Raw genomic sequence first — 19,169 nt, 5'->3', positions numbered from 1 at the left:
TCCTCTTTCAAACTTGCATTGGTAGTTCTTTGTGCCCTTCCATCTTCCTTCCTTTATCATATAACATTAACTGAGAAACAACAGCAAAACAAAAAAGCACTGCCAACAAGACTCCTTAGCCCTAGCTGTATTGAAGCCAGCCTGTTTTTTCACATCCAGTTCCATATTTCTGCACATTATCCCTTTTCATATGGCAGCTCAGAAGCTCTGTAGGTGCTACCCAGCAGGCAGAGGGTATCTTGCTTCAATGTTACACACGTACTGCCCACCACTAAGCACTCACACAGGACTAGCGTGGATCCTGGAAAGGGGTGTTGGGGTTGAGCAGGAAAAATCTTTTTTAGTCTATTCCTGCTATCCTGGGCTCCTGACTTGGGAATTCCTCCCTATTCACAAAGCAGCAGCAATTGTTGCTTCTTCTGCCCACCATGTTTATTTTCTCCATGTTTTATTAGGAGGTCAGGGGAGCTTCCAGGCACTTCTAGTTTGCTTTCTAACTGCTTTTGATCTCTGTCCCTTAAACTCTTCCTGTAGTGCTTAGCTTTAAGCAGATGACTGTGATTATAAGTATTGACATGTTAATAAAAAAATATGTCTTTAAAGTACCTTCATTGTTTAGTTTTGAAGACAAAAACATTTCCACTCTGTGTCTGCATTGCATCTATCACAGGAAGGCTTCTTAGAATTAACTGGGGCTGCTAATAGTTAATGGACAGCACTTTGCCATTGATATGTGTATATTTATATTGACTCTAGTGGTTCCCCACAACTCAATTGACAGTATACTCCTAACATAATTACTAAATACAGTTTTGACATTCCCTGTCCCAGATACCTTAAAGCCTGGGGAAAAACAGGGAAAACACAGCAAATAAAATTAAGAAACATGAAGTGGTAGCACAGAGACCATCATATCCAGCAGCATATGTGCTTCACAGGGGTTGGTGCATATTACTGGTGGAAATGCTGTTGTGCCTGTGTTATCTCAGGAAAGGAAGGACAGTCCAGTAGCTCAGGCAAACCATGAGGATTAGCTTCTGTTGCCTGTTTTGAATCCCTGGACACACAGGGAAGCTGGGACACTTCTCATGGTGGAGTCTCTCATTCATCCCTGGAGGAATGAGTCACAAAAGTGAAGATGACAATTCATGTCTTGAAACACACGTGCTAAATAAAAATTGCCCATTGGAAGGAAAATGTATCATCTGCCGTAGGAGAAGTTTTGGGGAGATCATTTATTTATTCATTCATTTATTTATTTATTTATTTTAGTTAGTTGTTTATTGATGATGTGTCTCTTGTCTTCCTCCCCACCCCAGTTTTTTCTCATTTATTTTTTGGTTCTGTCTTTCCAGCAGTTGTATGCTGCCCAACTTGCTGCGATGCAAGTGTCTCCGGGAGGCAAGATTCCTGGCATTCCCCAGGGGAACCTTGGTGCTGCCGTGTCCCCTACCAGCATCCACACAGACAAGAGCACAAACAGCCCTCCTCCCAAGAGCAAGGTACTGTACCAGGCCTGGGCCTCTGGGCTGCAGGAAGCTTTGTTCCCAGGATGGCTCCCTGAAATGGGAGGCCGTTGTTGCAAAACAGCCAGGAAGAATTCAGCTAAGGAATGCAGGGAGAAAGCAGTCTTGTTCGGGTCACAGTAAGAGCTGGGTGAAAAATGTGTCCTTCCTTTTTGTTAGTGCCCTCTAGCATGCTGTCCATGTCCTTTATCATGTCAGGAAAGATTCCTTGAATTGGCAGTGGTGTCTTGTTTTTACCCTAACAGTAAAGCAGCACAGATTAAAAATAACCAGACAAATAAATAATACCATTGTCAGCTCAGTGCGATACATGTTCAAAGAGTGAGAGAGACTGGCTTAAAATCAGTAGCTGCTGTGTTGGTGACTCAAGCTCTAGGTTGTCTCTTCTCTCTCTCCTTACTGTAGACTTTCTGACTACCTGTGGCTTTTCCTTGTCTTGGCCTCTTCTCTTAGAGCAAGAAATCACAAAGCTGCACAGTACTTGATGGTAGATAGTTGGGTTTTGGGTTTTTTAAAAAGTGTTTGGTTACCTACTTTGTGCATTTTATAAGACAGGAGGTCTTGTGTGTGGCTGGCAGCTTGTAGATCTCCCACACTTAAAATCTCAGGGTTGATTTTGCTTCTCCTGTGCAGCAGGAGAGTTTCTCATGAGATCTAAGGGGCACAGTGTGTATTTTGTGGCCATTGCAGGACTCCAAGCCCTGCCATATCTGCTGGTAGCATTGAGCATAGCCATTTTTAACTGGCAGCTATCAAGATTAGCTCTGTTCTCTCCTTTCTTTTATTGCTTTTTCATGTTTTTAGTGTTCCAGTGCCTTTGGCTTGCAGTTCTGTAGGAGACAAACAGAACTTACTTTGCAAAGGCGGGGGGAAAAATGAACTAAAAAAGTGGGCTAGAAGGAAAGGAAGGGGGCTCCAAAAGGCTGTAAAATTGTGCAGAGTAAGTCCTGTACTGCATGCTGTTTTCAATCTGCTGTGTGCCAGTTGGAGGCTCTGAGAGAGTGCGAGAGAAAGAGAAGGGATAATGCTGAGAAATGATAGAGTGGCTGTGACCTCCACGCTCAGCCTGGAAATCCAAGACATTGATTTCACTTAGCATTCCTGCTGAGAGATCCGGTGGAGTTCAGCTGTAATAAAAGAACAAGGGTCTGTTCTAATGGTAATGGCGTATGACAGACATATCACTCTGTCTGTCCTCAGCACCAGGGAGGTGGGAGCTGCAGAGAGGGCACCTGACCTGCCTGGGCTGCTGTGCCAGTGCTGCTCTGAGCTTTGAACCCAGCCTGGAAGCACAATTATTTATAATACTAAATGGTAAAGAAACCTTTATAGAGCCCACAGTAATTAGAAAAAGGCTTACACAATAGTGCAGTGGCCTGGCTCTGAAACACATTGGCAAATCCATCATAATGGCAGAAACTGAAGCTTATGTGTTGGAACTAAACACCTTCCTTGGTGTCTGCATGGACCTTTCTTTGCTTTTTCAAAGCTTGTTTGTGTTCAACAGCTCCAAAAGTTTATTTTCTTTGCTGATTTTTCTTTATATTTAGCTTTCTTCTAACTGTCATCAGGGAATGTGTCTTGAGTTTCACAGACTTTTTTAAATTTATTTTTTTTAAATCCCAGTAAGCAATTTGGTTCCTGAAGTTAGTTTTGTGGTGATCTTTCTCACTCTTACTGTACATCAGACCTCCACAGATGAATAGTTAATGCCTCAGAATAGCTTTGAATACATGCTGTTTATTGAATCTCTATTTTCAGCCCACAGTTTACACTGGCACAGCTTTGGTAATACACTTGAGTGTTTGGAGACAAGGAGACAGCCTTACCTGAGAGTGTGTCAAGCTACTGGCAAACATCTAGGTCACTTCTGAAAAGCTGTGGCTTTTTCTTCTCTTTGTAGTGTTAAAGTTAGCGTGCTGCTCTTTGCAAGGATTCTTCAAAGTCAGCCTCAGCAGCAGATGGAACAACTGTTGGCTCTAGAAATGCTGAGAATCATCAGGGGGAGTTTGCCAAAGATCATCCTTTAAATCTAGTAAGACTTGAAAATGTCCCTGAAACTCCTCTAAGACCTTGGCAACTCCTGTTTTGGCAAGGCTTTTATCAGTGGCCCTCACCAGTGTTTGAACACTGTGCTGGACAGGCTGCCCTGGCATCTCCTGCCATGCTGCTCTCCTCTCAGCAGATGTGACCTGGAATAGTCAGATTCACTTCCCAGGGCTCTGTCTTTCAGGAAGCCTTGGAGTAGAGCTGCCATTATGCTGTGCTGCACACATTCTGTCAAGTTTTGGTTAGGAAGCTGAGCTGGTGTCGTACATTCTTCCAAGAAGAAATCCATGCCAGAAAAGCTGATTTAAGAAACAGAGCTAGTGGAGGCTGTCCAAAAGAAAAACGCGTGTGTCTTGCGGAAATGGATTTTAACACAGCTTCTTCCCAAGCAGTTTTAAAAACAGCCGGTATGCTAATCATACCATTCAAATTTACCAAGGCCTCCTCCACAGCCCGCTTGAAAGGCAACTAGCTTTGAAGTTTGCCAAATTGTGCTGGATTTCCAAAGTCTGTCTTAAGCACATTTTGCCTTTGATCGTGTAAATGCCTGCGTGCTGCCCTGTTGGCTGTTCGAGGTGCTTGCAGGCTCCCAGGCAGGAGACAGCAGGCAGAGGTGCAGATAAGGACTAGGCAGAATAACGTTCCAGCCCTCCTTGTGATTCATTTCAAGCCTCTTGCTTGCACAGGGCCATGCACAAGATAAAATAAGGCCATGTTGGTTGTAGACACTATGTTTGTCTGAACTGTGACCTGTCCCATGCTACCAGGACTCTCACCTGATAGCTCCAGTCTTCACTGCCTTCAGATCAGGTGCTTTATACCCTTGGATGAGGACAACAACTTCACCCCCACTTGTAAATGGTCAGGGCCCTGTTCATTCCTGCCTTTGTTTCTCCTTGTTTATGTGGCATGGATAAATATAGCATCTAGTGCCTGCGTGCTGCAATATCCTGGCCCCTTCCATGTAACCTTTCAAGTGCAGTAATTCTGGAGTGAATTTCCAGTGCAGCTTGTAAATGTAGCTAAACGTTCCCCCTATTTAAAGGAGCACAATGTATTGTCTGTAGCATCTGCTGTAAAACAGGAGCAATTCAGTGTGAAATGTGGCAGGAGAGAATTCCTGGGCACTTTTAACCTTGTTGTGGCCTCAGCCCTAACCCTACTCACAGTTGTGTCTCCATCGATGACAAGAGCACGCAGATTGTCCAGATCAATTCTTTTTTTTTTGTTCTATTCAAATACTTCTGGCAGTGATGCTGCCATTTGTTCCGCAGTAGCACCTGGGAGTTGTGACAAGGAAAGAAAATGTGTTTCAGACAAGCCAGAAGCAGCACTAAGCAGCTGGATATACGTAATCAGTTTCTCCTCAGCTGCAATATTCAGAGAAATATCGATCTGAATCTTTAACTGAAGAGGGTGCTTTAGTTTCACGTTATCTGATCACCAAAGTGACCAATTCTGATGGAATTTTCTTCATGTCACCTATGGGCAGCAATTAAATGGCCTGTGAAAGTTTTAGTGCTTGTGCAGATTGGCCTTAAGATGGCCAGAGTCTCTCCAGAAGAACTTACTCTACTTTTGAGGAGTGCATGCTGATGGTTGCTGCCACAAGCACCGGCTGTGTCATGCATCCTGCTTATGGAATGTGAAGGACAGGAAGGGATCAAGGTGTTCCTGCTCCATTCTCATCTAGGGAAGGTCAGGGAGCTACAGAGTCACTTCTGACTTTCTTGCCAAGTCCATGTGACACCAGGGGAAAAATTAAGAATGAGAGCCTTTGGAAAGGGGCATTTTAATTCAGACACACCATAAGCTATGTTACAAGGAAAGGTAAGTGCGCTGTGGGGAGCTGGCTGTAGATTTTCCTGTCCCAGGCAAAACTGATGATGGAACTACCTGGTTTTGGTAGGAAAGCTTTCTTTATAATAATGTAGTGGAAAAAAAGAAAAGGAAGACATCTGAAGGAAAGAAGAAAAAGGCCCTAAAACAGTTAAAAGGTCCTTAAAACTCATCTATATGATATTTCTGATTCTAGTCCAGGCAAATTGTTAACTTGAACTTCGTTTTTGATGACCACCCTCAGCAGGCCTGTGAAGTTGGGTGCATTTGTCTCCCTTTCTCTCATCTCTCCCTTTCATATGATGGTGCAGAATGTGGAATTTTATCCTGGGGAGATCTTGGGGGAAACATTAAGTCCCCATTATGTGCACAGCTGCATCACTCACTTGCCACGTGACTGTGACTGGCAGAAGCTTGGCTGAAAAGTGGACATACAGACTTCTTGTACCCTTAGAGCTGCTATTTGTGAACATGCTAAGGGAAAGCATCTAATTTAAATTAAAATGATAAAATTGCTGTATAGAGGTGATCAGAGGGCATGATTGTGTTGGAAGGGGACAAATTCTTATCTCTGAAGAGAAGAGGAACCCGTCTGAAACTCACCCATGGCACATGTTAGGCCCCATGTACTGATGGTAGTTCTTGTCCTGTTTAGTGGCTGGAGAGTTCAGCACCTGCTGAATGCCTGTCCAAGCAACAGGAAATTAAGGCATTCTTATTTTCATTAGCGTACTGAGGTATTTTAGAACAAAGGACAGCAGTTCTCATTAAAGTGATGCAAGACTCAGCATCCCTGATAAAACACTGGGGCTATATTTACAGAAGTTTTATCTCGAGCATTTGCAAACTCTTTTATTTTCGAGAGTTTCCAAGCTGGACACAATTCTTCATATGCCACTGATTTTAAAAAAAAAAAAAAAATCCTTGGTAAATTAATCTATTAATCTTTTCAGCACCGGAATAACAATTAGCACTAGAATATTATGCATCAGTACATCCAAAACATTTTTCAGTGATTGCATTTCCCAATCCCCTTGCCAGAACATCAGATAGATCAGAAATAGCTGTAAGATAATCAAGGAAAAGTTTACCATACAGATGCAGTGATGAGTAGGGAGCCGTAAATTGAGACCTCATCTGTGCTATACTCTTTCTTCAGTCTCCTTATCCATTCTTGTAGTTAATAATTTTTACCTGGGAGCCTTTCTCATTTGCTGCCCATGCTTTTGATCCTAAATAGTAAAATGGGGAGTTGGTGACAGAATCTTTGAAGTTGTTTTCCTCTTCCCTTGCTCTTCTGCCTGTATATGACATGCTAGCATATAAACAATGACTTCTTAAATCATTTGCTGGAGCACAGTGAAATTATGAGTATTAATGGACCTTCTTAAGGTGCTTTTCTAAAACAGCGAATGGGTTCCAAACAATAAAAGCAATCGTAATAGTAGTATCTAAACAACAGCAGCAGTAGGGCCTTGCACAGCATTCTGCCTGCCTAACAGCCCTCCTTACTTTCCTAAAAATAAATTAGATATGTGGAGGGGCTCCTAGGATGCTTTTTCAGATGAGCTGTCCACCGCTCTTCTTTGCTGATACTGTGTGTCTCTGGCACAAGCATGCCTCGCCAGCAGAGCTGCCAGGCAATTAACCCTTTTCAGGCTCAGCTGGCACCTCTTATAGTGAAAACTCAGAAGAAAATACAATAAAAAAGGGGGGAAAGCCCTCCAAAACCTCTGAGGGCAAAACAAAAGTGAGATACACAAGTATCAAGCAAGACTGCTTTATTCCTGAGAGAGAGGTCCTCAGAAACCAGACAGGAGCAGCAGAGGTATAAAGCAAAGTGGTAAAAAACAGTCACTGTGTCCTCACTGTTTCTCTGCTGTTCTTTGCCATTAATGCCTTCTGAACCTGATGTAAATAAATAAAATTGGTGGGGTGGGCAGCAGACATTAGCTCTCATTAGTTTTGTGTAGATGATCCCCATTCAAACTGAACACCAAGAAATTCCAGCAGGTACTGGAGGTTGTTTCCAGAAACCCTCAGTGCTCAGAGGTGCTGGGATCTGGTACTGGGTTTCTGCTCAGTGTCTTACCTGTTACGTAGAAATACCTGAGCATTAACTTCTTAGAAGCTTTTTTTGACAGAACCACCCTTCTTCTGTCAGTTGCAATAAAGAGCTTGGGTGAGAAAGAGCAAGAAGAGACTGGATTAGTCACAAATAAGAAAACAGTGTCACAAAGCCAAGGGTTTTTAATGCCACTGAGAGAGCTGTTGAGCTGATGGTGCCAGTTGTCCACAAAGTCCTAAAAATAGCAGTAAAAGGGCTTTAGGAGAGCATGCAATCTGGAGCTGCATAATGCAACAGAGAAAAAAATTTGAATTTTCTGGTTGCAGTGGTTTTTGCTGATACTCCTTTCAGTTGGGTAGCCTTGGTCTGTGGGACGGAGAGTTAAAAAATATTTAGCAGAACATCTTTCTGCTGAAGAAGGGGAACCAGCCATGAGGAGAAATACATAAAGTTCATTCTTCACTGTGTAGCAGCGCTGAAAAGATGGGGAACCAATATTAGCTGTAAGTTAAATATAGATAACAAACCAGGGAGTTATGCGAATATAAGATTAATGTATAGTTTCCTTCAGAATGTGAAATTGTTATTAAAGGTCGTCCTTTATTCCAGAGATTTGTTTTTTTTCAGACTCTGGGCTGTTAAGAGTCCCTGAATCAAGGGATGTGTTTATTCCAGGAGCACAGGCTTGTATGGGTGATGGCAGTGTAGCAATGTACCTGTCCCATGGATTAGGAGGAAGCTTGAAACAAAGCAGAGAACTCTCACTCTCCGAGAGACTTACAGAAAGGAACCGGGCCCTTCCCATCAGGAATTAAACCTTCCCTTTTGCAGCTTCAGATCAAGTGTTTGAGCATTTCACTGTGTGTGTCAGTAGCCAGAAGAAAAGTGCAGAGGCTGTGTTGGCAGCCTGGGTAGTGAACAGCAGCAGAGCCACCTCTTCCCAAACGCACAACTCCCTTTTCAACACAGCAAGGAAATGTCTGAGGTGATAGAATGAAGTTCCAGTGTGATCAGTCTGACAGCCCCCAGAAACTGCTTGTTTTGTCTGCAGAAGGGTGGTTTGTATCCATGCTACACACTGGATTTGAAATTAGCTCCTCTTGACATGTTCTGACAGAATGCAATTCAAAGGAAGCAGCAGAGAAATAAGTTTTGCAGTAAGGATTCCTGTACCCGCAGCTAAATGATAATCACATAACAAGGGAGCTACAAAAATATTTTAATCGGAAACATTTTAATCTCTAATCCCTGGTAGCTATGGATATCTGAAGAGAAGCAAAATTTAGCAGCAGAGTGGAAAAATCTGTTTTATTTTCAATTTCAACAAGTCAGTTTCTTTTAGATTAGTATTAACTTTAGATTTTTATGAAGTGCCTGGCAACTGTTTCTCTCAGGTTTCTCAGAACTGCACATTTTTTGTACAGAATGCAGTTTGAACTGTTCAGTGTAAAATGAGCTGTTGCAAAAGAGGGATTCAGAAACATTATGTGGAAAGCATCACTTTAGAGTACACATATTTTTCAAAGCAGCATGGCTACCTGTTTTGATTTCATAATGTAGCTTTCTTAAGGTCCAAGGTCCTGAAATCTTGTGAGTATGTAAGAATCTCATTTAAAAAAAAAATCTCACGTTGTCATGCCTGAAACTTACAGATTGGTATAAATGTATCTCAAAGGCTTAGAAAGCAGCTAAGGAAATTAATCTATGAGTTATTTTTTTTATTAAAGTGGGATTAATTTTCCATTTCAAATGATAGATTTCATCTTGACAATTCTGCTAAGACATAAATACCTCACAGCAGAATTAGCGTTTCTGGTGTAGAATCTCCCAGTAAAAGTGTTGCAGTAGTGTCCAGAGAGAAAATTCAGGAGTATCTGAAGAACATCAGAGGCAGACAAGCTGATGAGACAGGCACTAACATATGAAACTGGTTTAAAATTTCACTCTTGATCACATGTCCTTATCCATTGATGCTGTCAGACTGTGAATTCCAATGTGTATGTTTTGTGCTAATGAAGTTTCTGTTTGTTTCATTTCAAGTTGCTGCATTTTTCCTTGCTGCTTTTAAAGAAAAGATAAGCTATTGCCAGAACTGGTTAAAAAAAAAAAAAAAAAAGGATATTAGGAAAACAGTAAAAGTGTTTGATAAAAGATTTCTGAGTATCTTGGCAGTGGAGTGCATGGAGGAGAAGACCATGTCTCTGATGGGAGCAGCGCAGAGGAAGTTTTTCAGTTTTGAATCATGATGTTACAGAAGTATTTTAACTTACAAGTTATTAGTGTTCCTCCAAGTTTCCTAGTGGCTGTGCCAGCACCTGCTCATGTGTTGGAAGGCTCTGTGTGTGTGTGTGGAGATGGAGCCCAGGAGTCTGTCCTGGGCTCTCTCTCAGCTGATGTGCTGGGCAGCGACAGCTCATGTCAGGATGAGCCACGCTGGGTTCTGTGAGTCCCAGCCCAGCAGGAGCTGGGAGAAGGGGCACGGAAAGCTCTCCAGAGCTGGGTGCATTCATTCATCTCCAGAGAAGGCTGTGAAGCAGTGTACCACTTAGTAAAGCAGCTTTAATTCACTGTACAATTAGGGAGAAAACAGATGTATGTAGCAATTCTGGAGAGCATTTTTGTTGTGTGGGTTCTTGTGAATTTCTTTCTTTCCAAAGGTAGCTCTCTCAGGGGGAGCAGTCATTCCAGGTCACTGATTATTTTTATCTTTAGCCATGCTGAGAGCTGTATAGGCTTCAGGTTACAGCTGTAAGTTAATATATTTTGAATTTAGCTTGTTGGTTGCCTTGGTCAGTCTTGAGCTCTGCTAATCTAAACTGCTGGCTTTTTTCTGTCTTGCTTGCAGATCAGAATGACTCCTTCTTGCCTTATTTCTAATACTCTTAGTCTTCTCTAAAATTATCTTCTTTCCCTTTCTGGGTACTCTCCTCCTAATTTCAAATGTCTACAGAAAATAGAATCTGCAATTAATTAATTGAAATTAATTAATTTATCACTATTTGCCTATTATTATGAATAAGTGAATAGTCTGCCTTCAACACTTTCTGTAAAGGCACAGACCAAATTTGGGGTCAGGAAAATTCAATGCATACATACACACAGACCTTGTGCACACTCACACACACACACTAAAGCTGAGGTTAAAAACAGTCTCACATTTGGTCAGATCTCAGCAGTTTCAGCAGGGTGACATCAGCAATCCCAAAGTGATGTGGTATGTCCTGCTACTGCCTTTCCTGTACTGCTGTTCCTCACCCCCAAACGATGGTGGCTCAGTGCTGGCTGGAAGGATTCCCATGGTGGTATCTTTTGGGACTCACTTTGTAAATCCCTCTGGGCTCAAGCAGAGCAAAATAATGCTGTATAAATACATGTTATTACTGGAAAAGAGATAAAATTATCTAACACTTACCAACTGCCCCAGTGTCTTGTCTTGATGATAATTAACTGGTGACGTACACATTGAGTCAGTGCTCTAGGATTTGTGCCCAGAATAAGTGACAGTAACATAGCAGCTTTAGCATAGGAGAAAAGGGCAAAGGGTTTTTTTTTTCCTTTGTTTTTTTTTTTTTGGGTTTTTTTGGTTTTTTGGTTTTTTTTTTTTTTTTTGGATAAGATATGAAAACTGCCCATGGCTGGCCCTGTTCAGAAAAAGCGAATCAGTCTCTTAGAAGTCTTTTTTTTAAGATGTCAACTTCCCTCTCATACAGTTCTCTGAAGACAAAGAATGTCTTTACATCTGTATTGAAGTCATCATCGAAATAAAAGGAGATCTGTAGACATCAGCTATAAATCATCACGAAATAGCTTGTGGGTAACCTTTGACACAGTTGAACCTACTTGAAATGAGCTCGAGCTGAATTCACTGCCTTCAGTGAAGCCAGTAGGTGGACTGGAGGTCTCTTCTCTCTCTCTGTTTCTCTTTCCATCTCTTACAGTGTCAGCTTCTGGGAGGTGAAAGTGCTCTGGCTGAATGATGGAAATGCATTTGGATGTGTTCTTAAATAGACATTTGTTTTATGCCTGAAAAGAATAGGTTGGTCTTAATAGTGTGGTACTGGGGGATTTAAAAGGTATTTTGTGAAGCAGTTGTCAGCATTACAAAAACTATTTAAACCAATTGTTTAGGCTTGAGGAACAGCATGGAGTACCTATTGTGTGTGGTTGCATGCGTGTTCTCCAGAATTAACAGGGAAGGGGTAGATAAAAATCTGCCTAATTTTGCATAATAGAATTTTAGCTTTCCTGTGATCTGACTTCAAATTCCTACTGAGTTTCTACAGTGTAACAAAAATACTAGTTTGCTGTTGTTAATTTTAATTTCTAAGATGCAAGGTTTTAAAAGGAGCTGAAAGTATTCAGCATCTCATGGGGACAAACTATGAGTCTTACTAATGAATCCAGCAATTAGTGGTTCATTGTGCCTGCCAGCAATTTGGCCCCAGTACTGGTCCTGATGGTGATTTCATTTCTGCTAATGTGAATCAGAAATAGGATCTGAAGTCTGTGCACCAAGTGGGGGCTGAATACTTCTTCAGCACTCTTCTGCTTCTATTCTGCATTCAGCAGCAAATAGTAATAAACATAGGTAGGGTCAATTTGTGTTGATATAGATATAGATATAAATATATAGCATCAAGAGTAGTTCCTAAACTTAAAGGGTTGAAAATGGTGGTGTTGCCATGCACTTTCCTAAACATGTCTGATGTGTGCCCAGTTTGCATAGAATAAACCCTTCTCATAGGTGAAAGGTTGTCTTGTCTCCAGTTTTGTGAGAGCTGAGACAAAGGGGTGACCCTTTGCTTTCTGTATTCGTGTGCTCCTGTGCTGATCACTAGAATTGATATTTGGCAATATTTTGTGGTAACCTCACAAACATGTTGGTGGCCATGTACAGAAAGTTAGATAAGGAGTGTCTCACTCAAATTCACAGAGAACATTTGTTGTCAAGTCAGGAACTGAACCTGAGTCTCTCTGGCACGACCTAAGGGGTCAGCAATTGAAAAAAGGCATGGCTGCAACAATTCCTAGCCATTCCCAATAGATGTTCTCTCAAGTGATTGACCCCACACATGGGATCATGGATGGGGTACAAATATTAAACAAATTCTTCTGTGAGTGCAGTATTTACTGAAGGAGCATGTGTTGGCTTGCAACATTCCCTACAGTACCTTAAACTCCTCCCAGTTTCTGCAGCTGCTGAATAGATTTCATCTTGCTGCTAAAAGGAGATGAAGCATAAAGAGACCTGTAAGGATCAAGTGTAAAATCATTTTGATTTTAGTGATCTGGTATGTTTTTAATAGCATGCAAACATTAAAGACAAATGAGCTTTGTATTGATAGTTTACCTTTGACAAGCTATTAGTTGGAAAAACAAATTGTCAGGCAGGTCATATCTACAGTTGCAAAACATATCTTGGCATTTTTGTTGCAGTTGTGTGTATCTGTACATAAATACAGTGTATTCTCTTTGCACTACATATTTGTAGGGCTGTACTTGCTCTCACTTAGTGAAAAATCTGCTTAGGCTCTATAGAGATAACCAAAGTCAGAGAAAGCACAGGTGTTTTTTGAAAAGGAATTTCTTAGCCCCCTGCCAGTTGTCCAAGCTGTTTGAAATCTCTTTTCTTTCAAGGTCTTTGGACTTGTTTCTTCTAAAGTTTTCAACAGTTGGGTTTTTTTTTGGGGGGGTGGGGGAGGGGTTGGTTTTGTTTTGTCTTTTTTTCCCCTGAATCTTAGCAACTGTGAGCATCTCTGCCTCTCCTGCCTGACCACAGCAGGATGAGGGGTCTGTTGCTAATTTGTTTTGATATGGTTCTCTTTGGTCTGTATTCTTTTTGAAATTAATTCCTTTTGCAGGTGTGGGGTTAGAGGTGGTGGTGTGCCCCCAGCGAAGGTGTCATCCACCACAGAGAGGAGGTGGGAGGCTTTGATCAGTGTAGCTTCTGTTTTCTTGTTGTTCCTTTAAAATGTACCAGTTTGTAATGCTGTTTGGCTTTGCAGGTCCTTGTTTTATTTCCTTCCAAGTCTTTCCCCATCCTTTCAGGTTTGTCGTTTTTATTGCTGTTCATTCTGCGTAACATTTACTGGGGATTATTCCTCGGAAGGTGGTGACTAGAGGTTCAGTTTAGGCAGCAACAAAATCCAATCCAATGTCTATTTCCACTTTTTAAACAGCCTTTTTCTAGGAAGAGGGAATTAATAAGGACACAACTCCACACGTTCAACCTTTTGGGTTTCATTGGGACAGAATTACACAGAAAGGATTTTAAAAAACAAAACTAACTGGGGCACAGACCACTACAGTTTCTACCCAGGACAACTTCAGGAATAGACAACCACAGATCAAATTGTCTGACCTCTGTCTACTTTCTTTGCGACTTGTGTTGAAGCAGCTGGACATTTTGGGAGGTTCAGTACAGTATCAAAGGAACTCCCAAACACTGCTCTGATGAAGAGTGGCCCTGCTTTTCCTTCTGACTCAGCTGTTGACTCACTGTGTGAGATTAGGCAAATCATTTAGCCACTTTGTGCCTTATTCTTCCCAGTTGTAAAATAAGGCAAAAGCTTTCAGAGTAATTATGAGCTCCAATTAATTAATATTTCCTATGGTACACTGGAGAATTTTTTTTTTTTCCCCCTCTTGTACTTTACTGGTTGCCATGTATTTCAGTGGGGGCAGTTTGGGAGAAGCAGTCTTCATAGGAAGAATATTTTCCCTTCCTTTGCCCCATGATTTTGTGATCCTCTCTAAGGATTTTTACCCCATGTGATGTGATTTTCATGGTTAAAATTGTGAAAACCAGGTTGTCATCTTCCCCTGCAGATTTGCAGTGTCTGCATCAGTCCCTGCTGACCTGTGCCTAAATCATTCCTCCAGCTTAGCCTCTGACCTAAGCACTTCATTAATGACATTATATCAAATAAACAGGTGGAGCAGTGATGTGAGAAATTCAGCTGAACAACAGTTAGATGCAAAATGCTAACAGCAGGACCCAGGTTTGGCATGAGGCACAGACAAGGAGAATCCCAAGTGAATAGTCTTTCTGCCCTGCCTCATGTTTCATCTTTACTCAACATGGACCCTTCTAATTTCAGGACCAACCCAGCAAGATTTGCTCAGAAGCAGCTTCACTGAGCCTTTTCTGTATATGAGGCTGCTGAGTTAAGTTTTCACTCACTCTAGAGATGCAGAATGGGAAGGAGGTTTTCCATTATGAGGTGCAAGTAAATGCTAAAAACTCTTCATTCCTACAGTACTGAAAATCCTCTTAGTGGGTCCTCTCAGCCATGTGGTGAGCAACTCTCACTTCTGCTGGTTCCAGTCAAACAGAAGAGCAAATGCTCAATTAGAAGAATAATGGTGATAGGACTAAGTAATTTACTTCTGTGTGGATGAAAACAAATGCTTGAAGTTTGGAGCTGGATTGGGAAAAGCACCCATAAATTATCAGCTTTCCCTAGAGGTTGGTGTGACTGAAAACTCGTGTTCAAGGAAAATAAGCCTAGAAATCTCATACTGGCTGCTTTCCTCAAACACATTGTGCCATTTGTCTGTAGAGATTACTAGCAGGGTTCACAAGGATGGTTGGGCATTTTGACAGCCCAAAGGCAGCCAGAAGCTGCAAGTGTGGTTTGGAGGATAGGTCTCTGAAGATTTGTGAAACTAAACAAATGAATTTTCGGTAAACACATACCAGGCTGTTCATTCTGCTCAGATGCATGTTCTGGTCTATTCTCTTGGCCAAGCAGCCTGCCTTGTGCTCCTCCACAGGACCCCAAAGGGCAAGGTCCAAGTGCAGTCTTTCCTGAAGACCTTTAAAGAGTTGCTTCTGTGTGCAGAGGTCTGACCAGCTGCTGCACAAAAGGAAGGCCTTTACCCCAGGTCATCTCTGGATAGACTTTGAAGAGCAGTTCTGTAGTTTTCTCCCTAGACGCTGCCTTTAGGCTGCCCTGCATGTCTGGGACAGCAGGAGGACTAAAGTGATCCTGGAATTTTGTGGTTTCTCCTCTGTTATTGGAACCTCTGTATTCTGTGCCTGACAGGACAGGTGGGCTGAGAAGGAGTCTGCCATCTCATAAACAGGTCATCTTGCATGCTCCTCTTTTGTTCCTTCTGTATCTGTTTGGGAGTTCTCTATACAGCTTTGGGAAACAACACTGCTAAATACAAAGTGAAAACCACCCAGCAGCCCTCTGGTTTTTACTGTGACAACATGCAGAGCAGACAGAATCAGAGCTTGGGCTTTTCAGGGCAGCAAATTAGTCTTTATGGTGGCTGACTTCATTCCTGACAACTACACTTCCTGTAAAGAAAAAGGAAAGGGGAAGATTTTAGGGATCTCTCTGAGAGGAAGAAGTCCTCTCTGTCCCAGGTGCTACAAAACAGATTCACTTGTTATGTTCCTGCACCACTTTTCTCCATGAACAAGAATGGAGACTGTGCAATAATCCTCCTGGTGTATAAATCACCCTTTGGGAGTAATTTATTTGTTGAGTAGTTCCTTATATGCGGAGCAGAGAACAAAATAGTATTTGTCACAAGTGTAAGGCAGCTCAGTTACCCCCTTTGTTTTGTGTCCCATGAATAAGAGTATTTGGGCAGTGTCAGTGAAGTACTAACTTGGGTTGGATAACATGCCCTGAGTCCAGAAAGTACCTGCCTCCTGAGGGAAACTACTTGAGGAAAAGGTACTCATTAGCGCAACAACATTAAAAACAAACAAACAAACAAACAAAAAAACAAAACCTAAAAAAAAAACACTAAAAAAAAAGCTGCTAGCTGCTCTGGGTATAGAAGAAAATCCAGGCAGAGATCTTTCTGCTCCATCACAGAAGTAAAGATCCATGCAGAATCAGAAGGAAAAAACACCATTGTTCCTCATACCTGCCCTCATCCTTCTCTTCAGTGCCTTCTCCTTTCTAACGAGAGTCTAGTCATGCCTTCTGCTTTTGGTGCTGAAACCTGTGGGCAAGAATGCAATGAAGTGACTTCTCTGAACCTGAAGAATAATTCTGCTGGGTTTATTACACTATCATAACCAAGATACCTCGTTTTATGTCTTGTATGTGTTTTTCTACATGGTTAAATTTCCACCTTTGCAGGAAGGAACACATTATTCTTAATCAAAACTTGAGAATGTGGCAGGCAGAGGTACAGCTGCAGATGAGCATTATCTAATTCACCCATCCTGTCATGTGAACATCCCTGCTTAATTTAATACAATTATTTCATCAGTGAGGATAATATCAGCAGCATGATTCATTTATACAACATGTTTCACAACTGCCTTTACCTCTTGGCTTCTTATTATCACTACGGATAATTTCACCATGAGTGGCTTCAGAAGAAGGGAGGGGATGTGAAGGAAGCTGCCAATGTCCTTGTATGAGTGTGTGGACAACTGTAGTCTTGAGGCACACTGATTCCAGAGAATTTTCTTTGCATCTTTGCTGTTGTACCTCGGTTCCTTTTTTTGGTTAGACATTTTTGGATAAGCAGAAGTCTGGATAAGCCACTGAGTGGCTGCATTGTTCAGTGGGCAACAATAGCATCATTGTCTTCTGCCCCAGACATGGCAGTAAGTGCTCCATATTTTGCATTTCTATTGAAATTAAGATCTCCAGGAAACAGAACCAGGGTGGGGGAATGAGGCTTTGTTTCTGTTGAGGTGGCAGAGGCAATCTTGTAGAAATCCCCCTCCCTGGCTTCTTATTTCTAACTCATTTGGCTGTAATTTGTACTGTCAAGGTCATTTAAATAGGCAGCAAGACATGGTGAATGTTCCCAGAGGTCATGAAAAGCCTCTTTAGCAGAGCAGGCTGGGCTGTGCTTAAGCCAGGTCATTTAAGCACATTTGTATTGCCAGTCAGATGATACCCAGAGCAGTTCATGATTTTGTAATAAACCCTGCAACCTGGACTTCCAGCATGTGCCACAGTGGGATCCAGCACTTGGGTGTAAATGACAGTACAATAATTCAGTAACTGTGTTTTAACAGTGCATTAACCTTAAAATATGTGTAAAGGAGTGAGATTATCAAATCCTAATGAATTGTCTGGGTTCTTCACCACCAGCCCCACCCCCCCTTTCTCATTCTCTGAGACTGGTTCATTCATGTGGGCTATCAGTCTTTTATTCAGCTCTTGTTGTTGAAATAGTGCCATTTTTAATAAATGGTTTAGAGAGTTTCTCCAAATCAGATTTTATCCCCTTCTTTTCCCATATCTATTCTCCATAGAGATGAAGTAACCTTTTATCCTAGGAGGAAGTAAATAGAGACGACATGATGGGAAGATTAGAAAAGACATCATTTCAGCCAATTATTTCAAGGCTGGTGACTGTGAGTCAGAATTCCTGGGTCTGTCTGAAGCTCTGCTGCTGTCACTGTCTGGCTGTGGCCAAATCCCTTCCTTTTCCCTCTCTTTCAGTTTTCCTCCCATGTTAATAAGCACTTTGTGTTAACCTATAGTATTTTACCCTTCCAAAGGACCATGCAAACCTTATAAAAGCAGTGTGATCCGCACTCAACCTGCCAGCAGCATTTCTGTTTGTGTGGCATGTCAGACACTTGGAGATTTTCTGTGTCTGAAGTTTAAAGTGTGACAGTTCAGAGTTAAACTAGTCCAGGTTGAGTGAAGCTACAAAAATGCAGTTCTTGAATATTATATTTACCCTCCAAATTCTGGTGTAGATGGAAGGATCTTTCTTTCCTCAAATACAACCTGGGAAAAAAACTAGAGGAAATCAAGGATTTAAAGTTCCCTGAATTCATGTTTTGCTTCCAGTCCTGGGAAGCAAATCAGTTCTTCCTAAAGCAGCAACTGTTGTGACACAGCTGTGATACAGGGGAGGAGAATCTCTTTGTCAATGCTTTGCTTTCTGTGGGTACATTTTATTAGCCCCTCTTCCTGTGTTTTTGCTTATGCTTTATTCTCTACATTTATTTTGTGCGTATGTGTATTTTATTTTGTAAGACAAATGTGCTACTTTTAAAGAGGCATTTCATAAACTTTAATCAAAATCATATTTTGTTTTCATCATCTGTGTTTATATTATTACAAGCCTTTTGGGTATTAATGTCTTCTAGTCTCAGCATTAATGTTTTGGCTGATATATAAATAAATGTTTGACTTTAACTCTTTAAAAAATCCTGGCTTTGGGAAAAAACCCACCTTATCAATGTCATCTTAGAATAGCTGTATTTCAGAAAAAGGCAGGGACCTATGAATGCTTTCTCTAATAAAACTGAGTGCAGGGAGTAATTCTAGATTCTGCATAGATCCACTGCATAAAATCAAATCCCCTAGCTTTTGAAAGATACCATCTACCTGAAGTGAAGATGCTACATGTGGGCTTTATCTTTTATGTCTCTTACTTGCCCAAGCAGTCTGGCATAATTGGGAAAATTCTGTTAATCTGTAATGTGGCAGAATGTTTGCTGAGAGATTTTATAGTTAAAGGTAGACTAGCATCTAATTCTTATTGGGGTTACACAGGCTCAGATCAATAATGAAGACAGTACAGTTCTTGATTTAAGCTGGAAGAGCAGAGGATTCTGAATTTATGGCTGCAGAAAGGGAAAAGTGTAAAATATTTCGCTGACTAGGAGTGAAGATCCTAACAGTCATCTTCACACTTAACACAATTGTATGTTATTATTTGTCCTCCAGATATATTTTAGA

General features: G+C 41.4%; 1 protein-coding gene across 17 annotated transcripts in view; it reads left to right on the top strand.

Moving 5' to 3' along the window:
• Positions 1–19,169, top strand: part of SOX5 (SRY-box transcription factor 5) — a 609,634-nt gene that overhangs the window by 551,095 nt on the left and 39,370 nt on the right. For 16 of the 17 annotated variants that reach the window (XM_077783333.1, XM_077783325.1, XM_077783327.1 and 13 more), the window contains one exon: positions 1,356–1,502. In XM_077783333.1, the coding sequence (XP_077639459.1) occupies positions 1,356–1,502 (147 nt within the window). The remainder of the gene's footprint in view (positions 1–1,355; positions 1,503–19,169) is intronic. The other variant, XM_077783322.1, reaches the window with a different exon arrangement.

Source organism: Lonchura striata, chromosome 5 (genome assembly GCF_046129695.1).
Source record: "Lonchura striata isolate bLonStr1 chromosome 5, bLonStr1.mat, whole genome shotgun sequence".
NCBI lineage: Eukaryota > Metazoa > Chordata > Aves > Passeriformes > Estrildidae > Lonchura > Lonchura striata.
The sequence above is the reverse complement of the archived record's forward strand: the minus strand, read 5'-3'. Positions and strand labels throughout refer to the sequence as shown.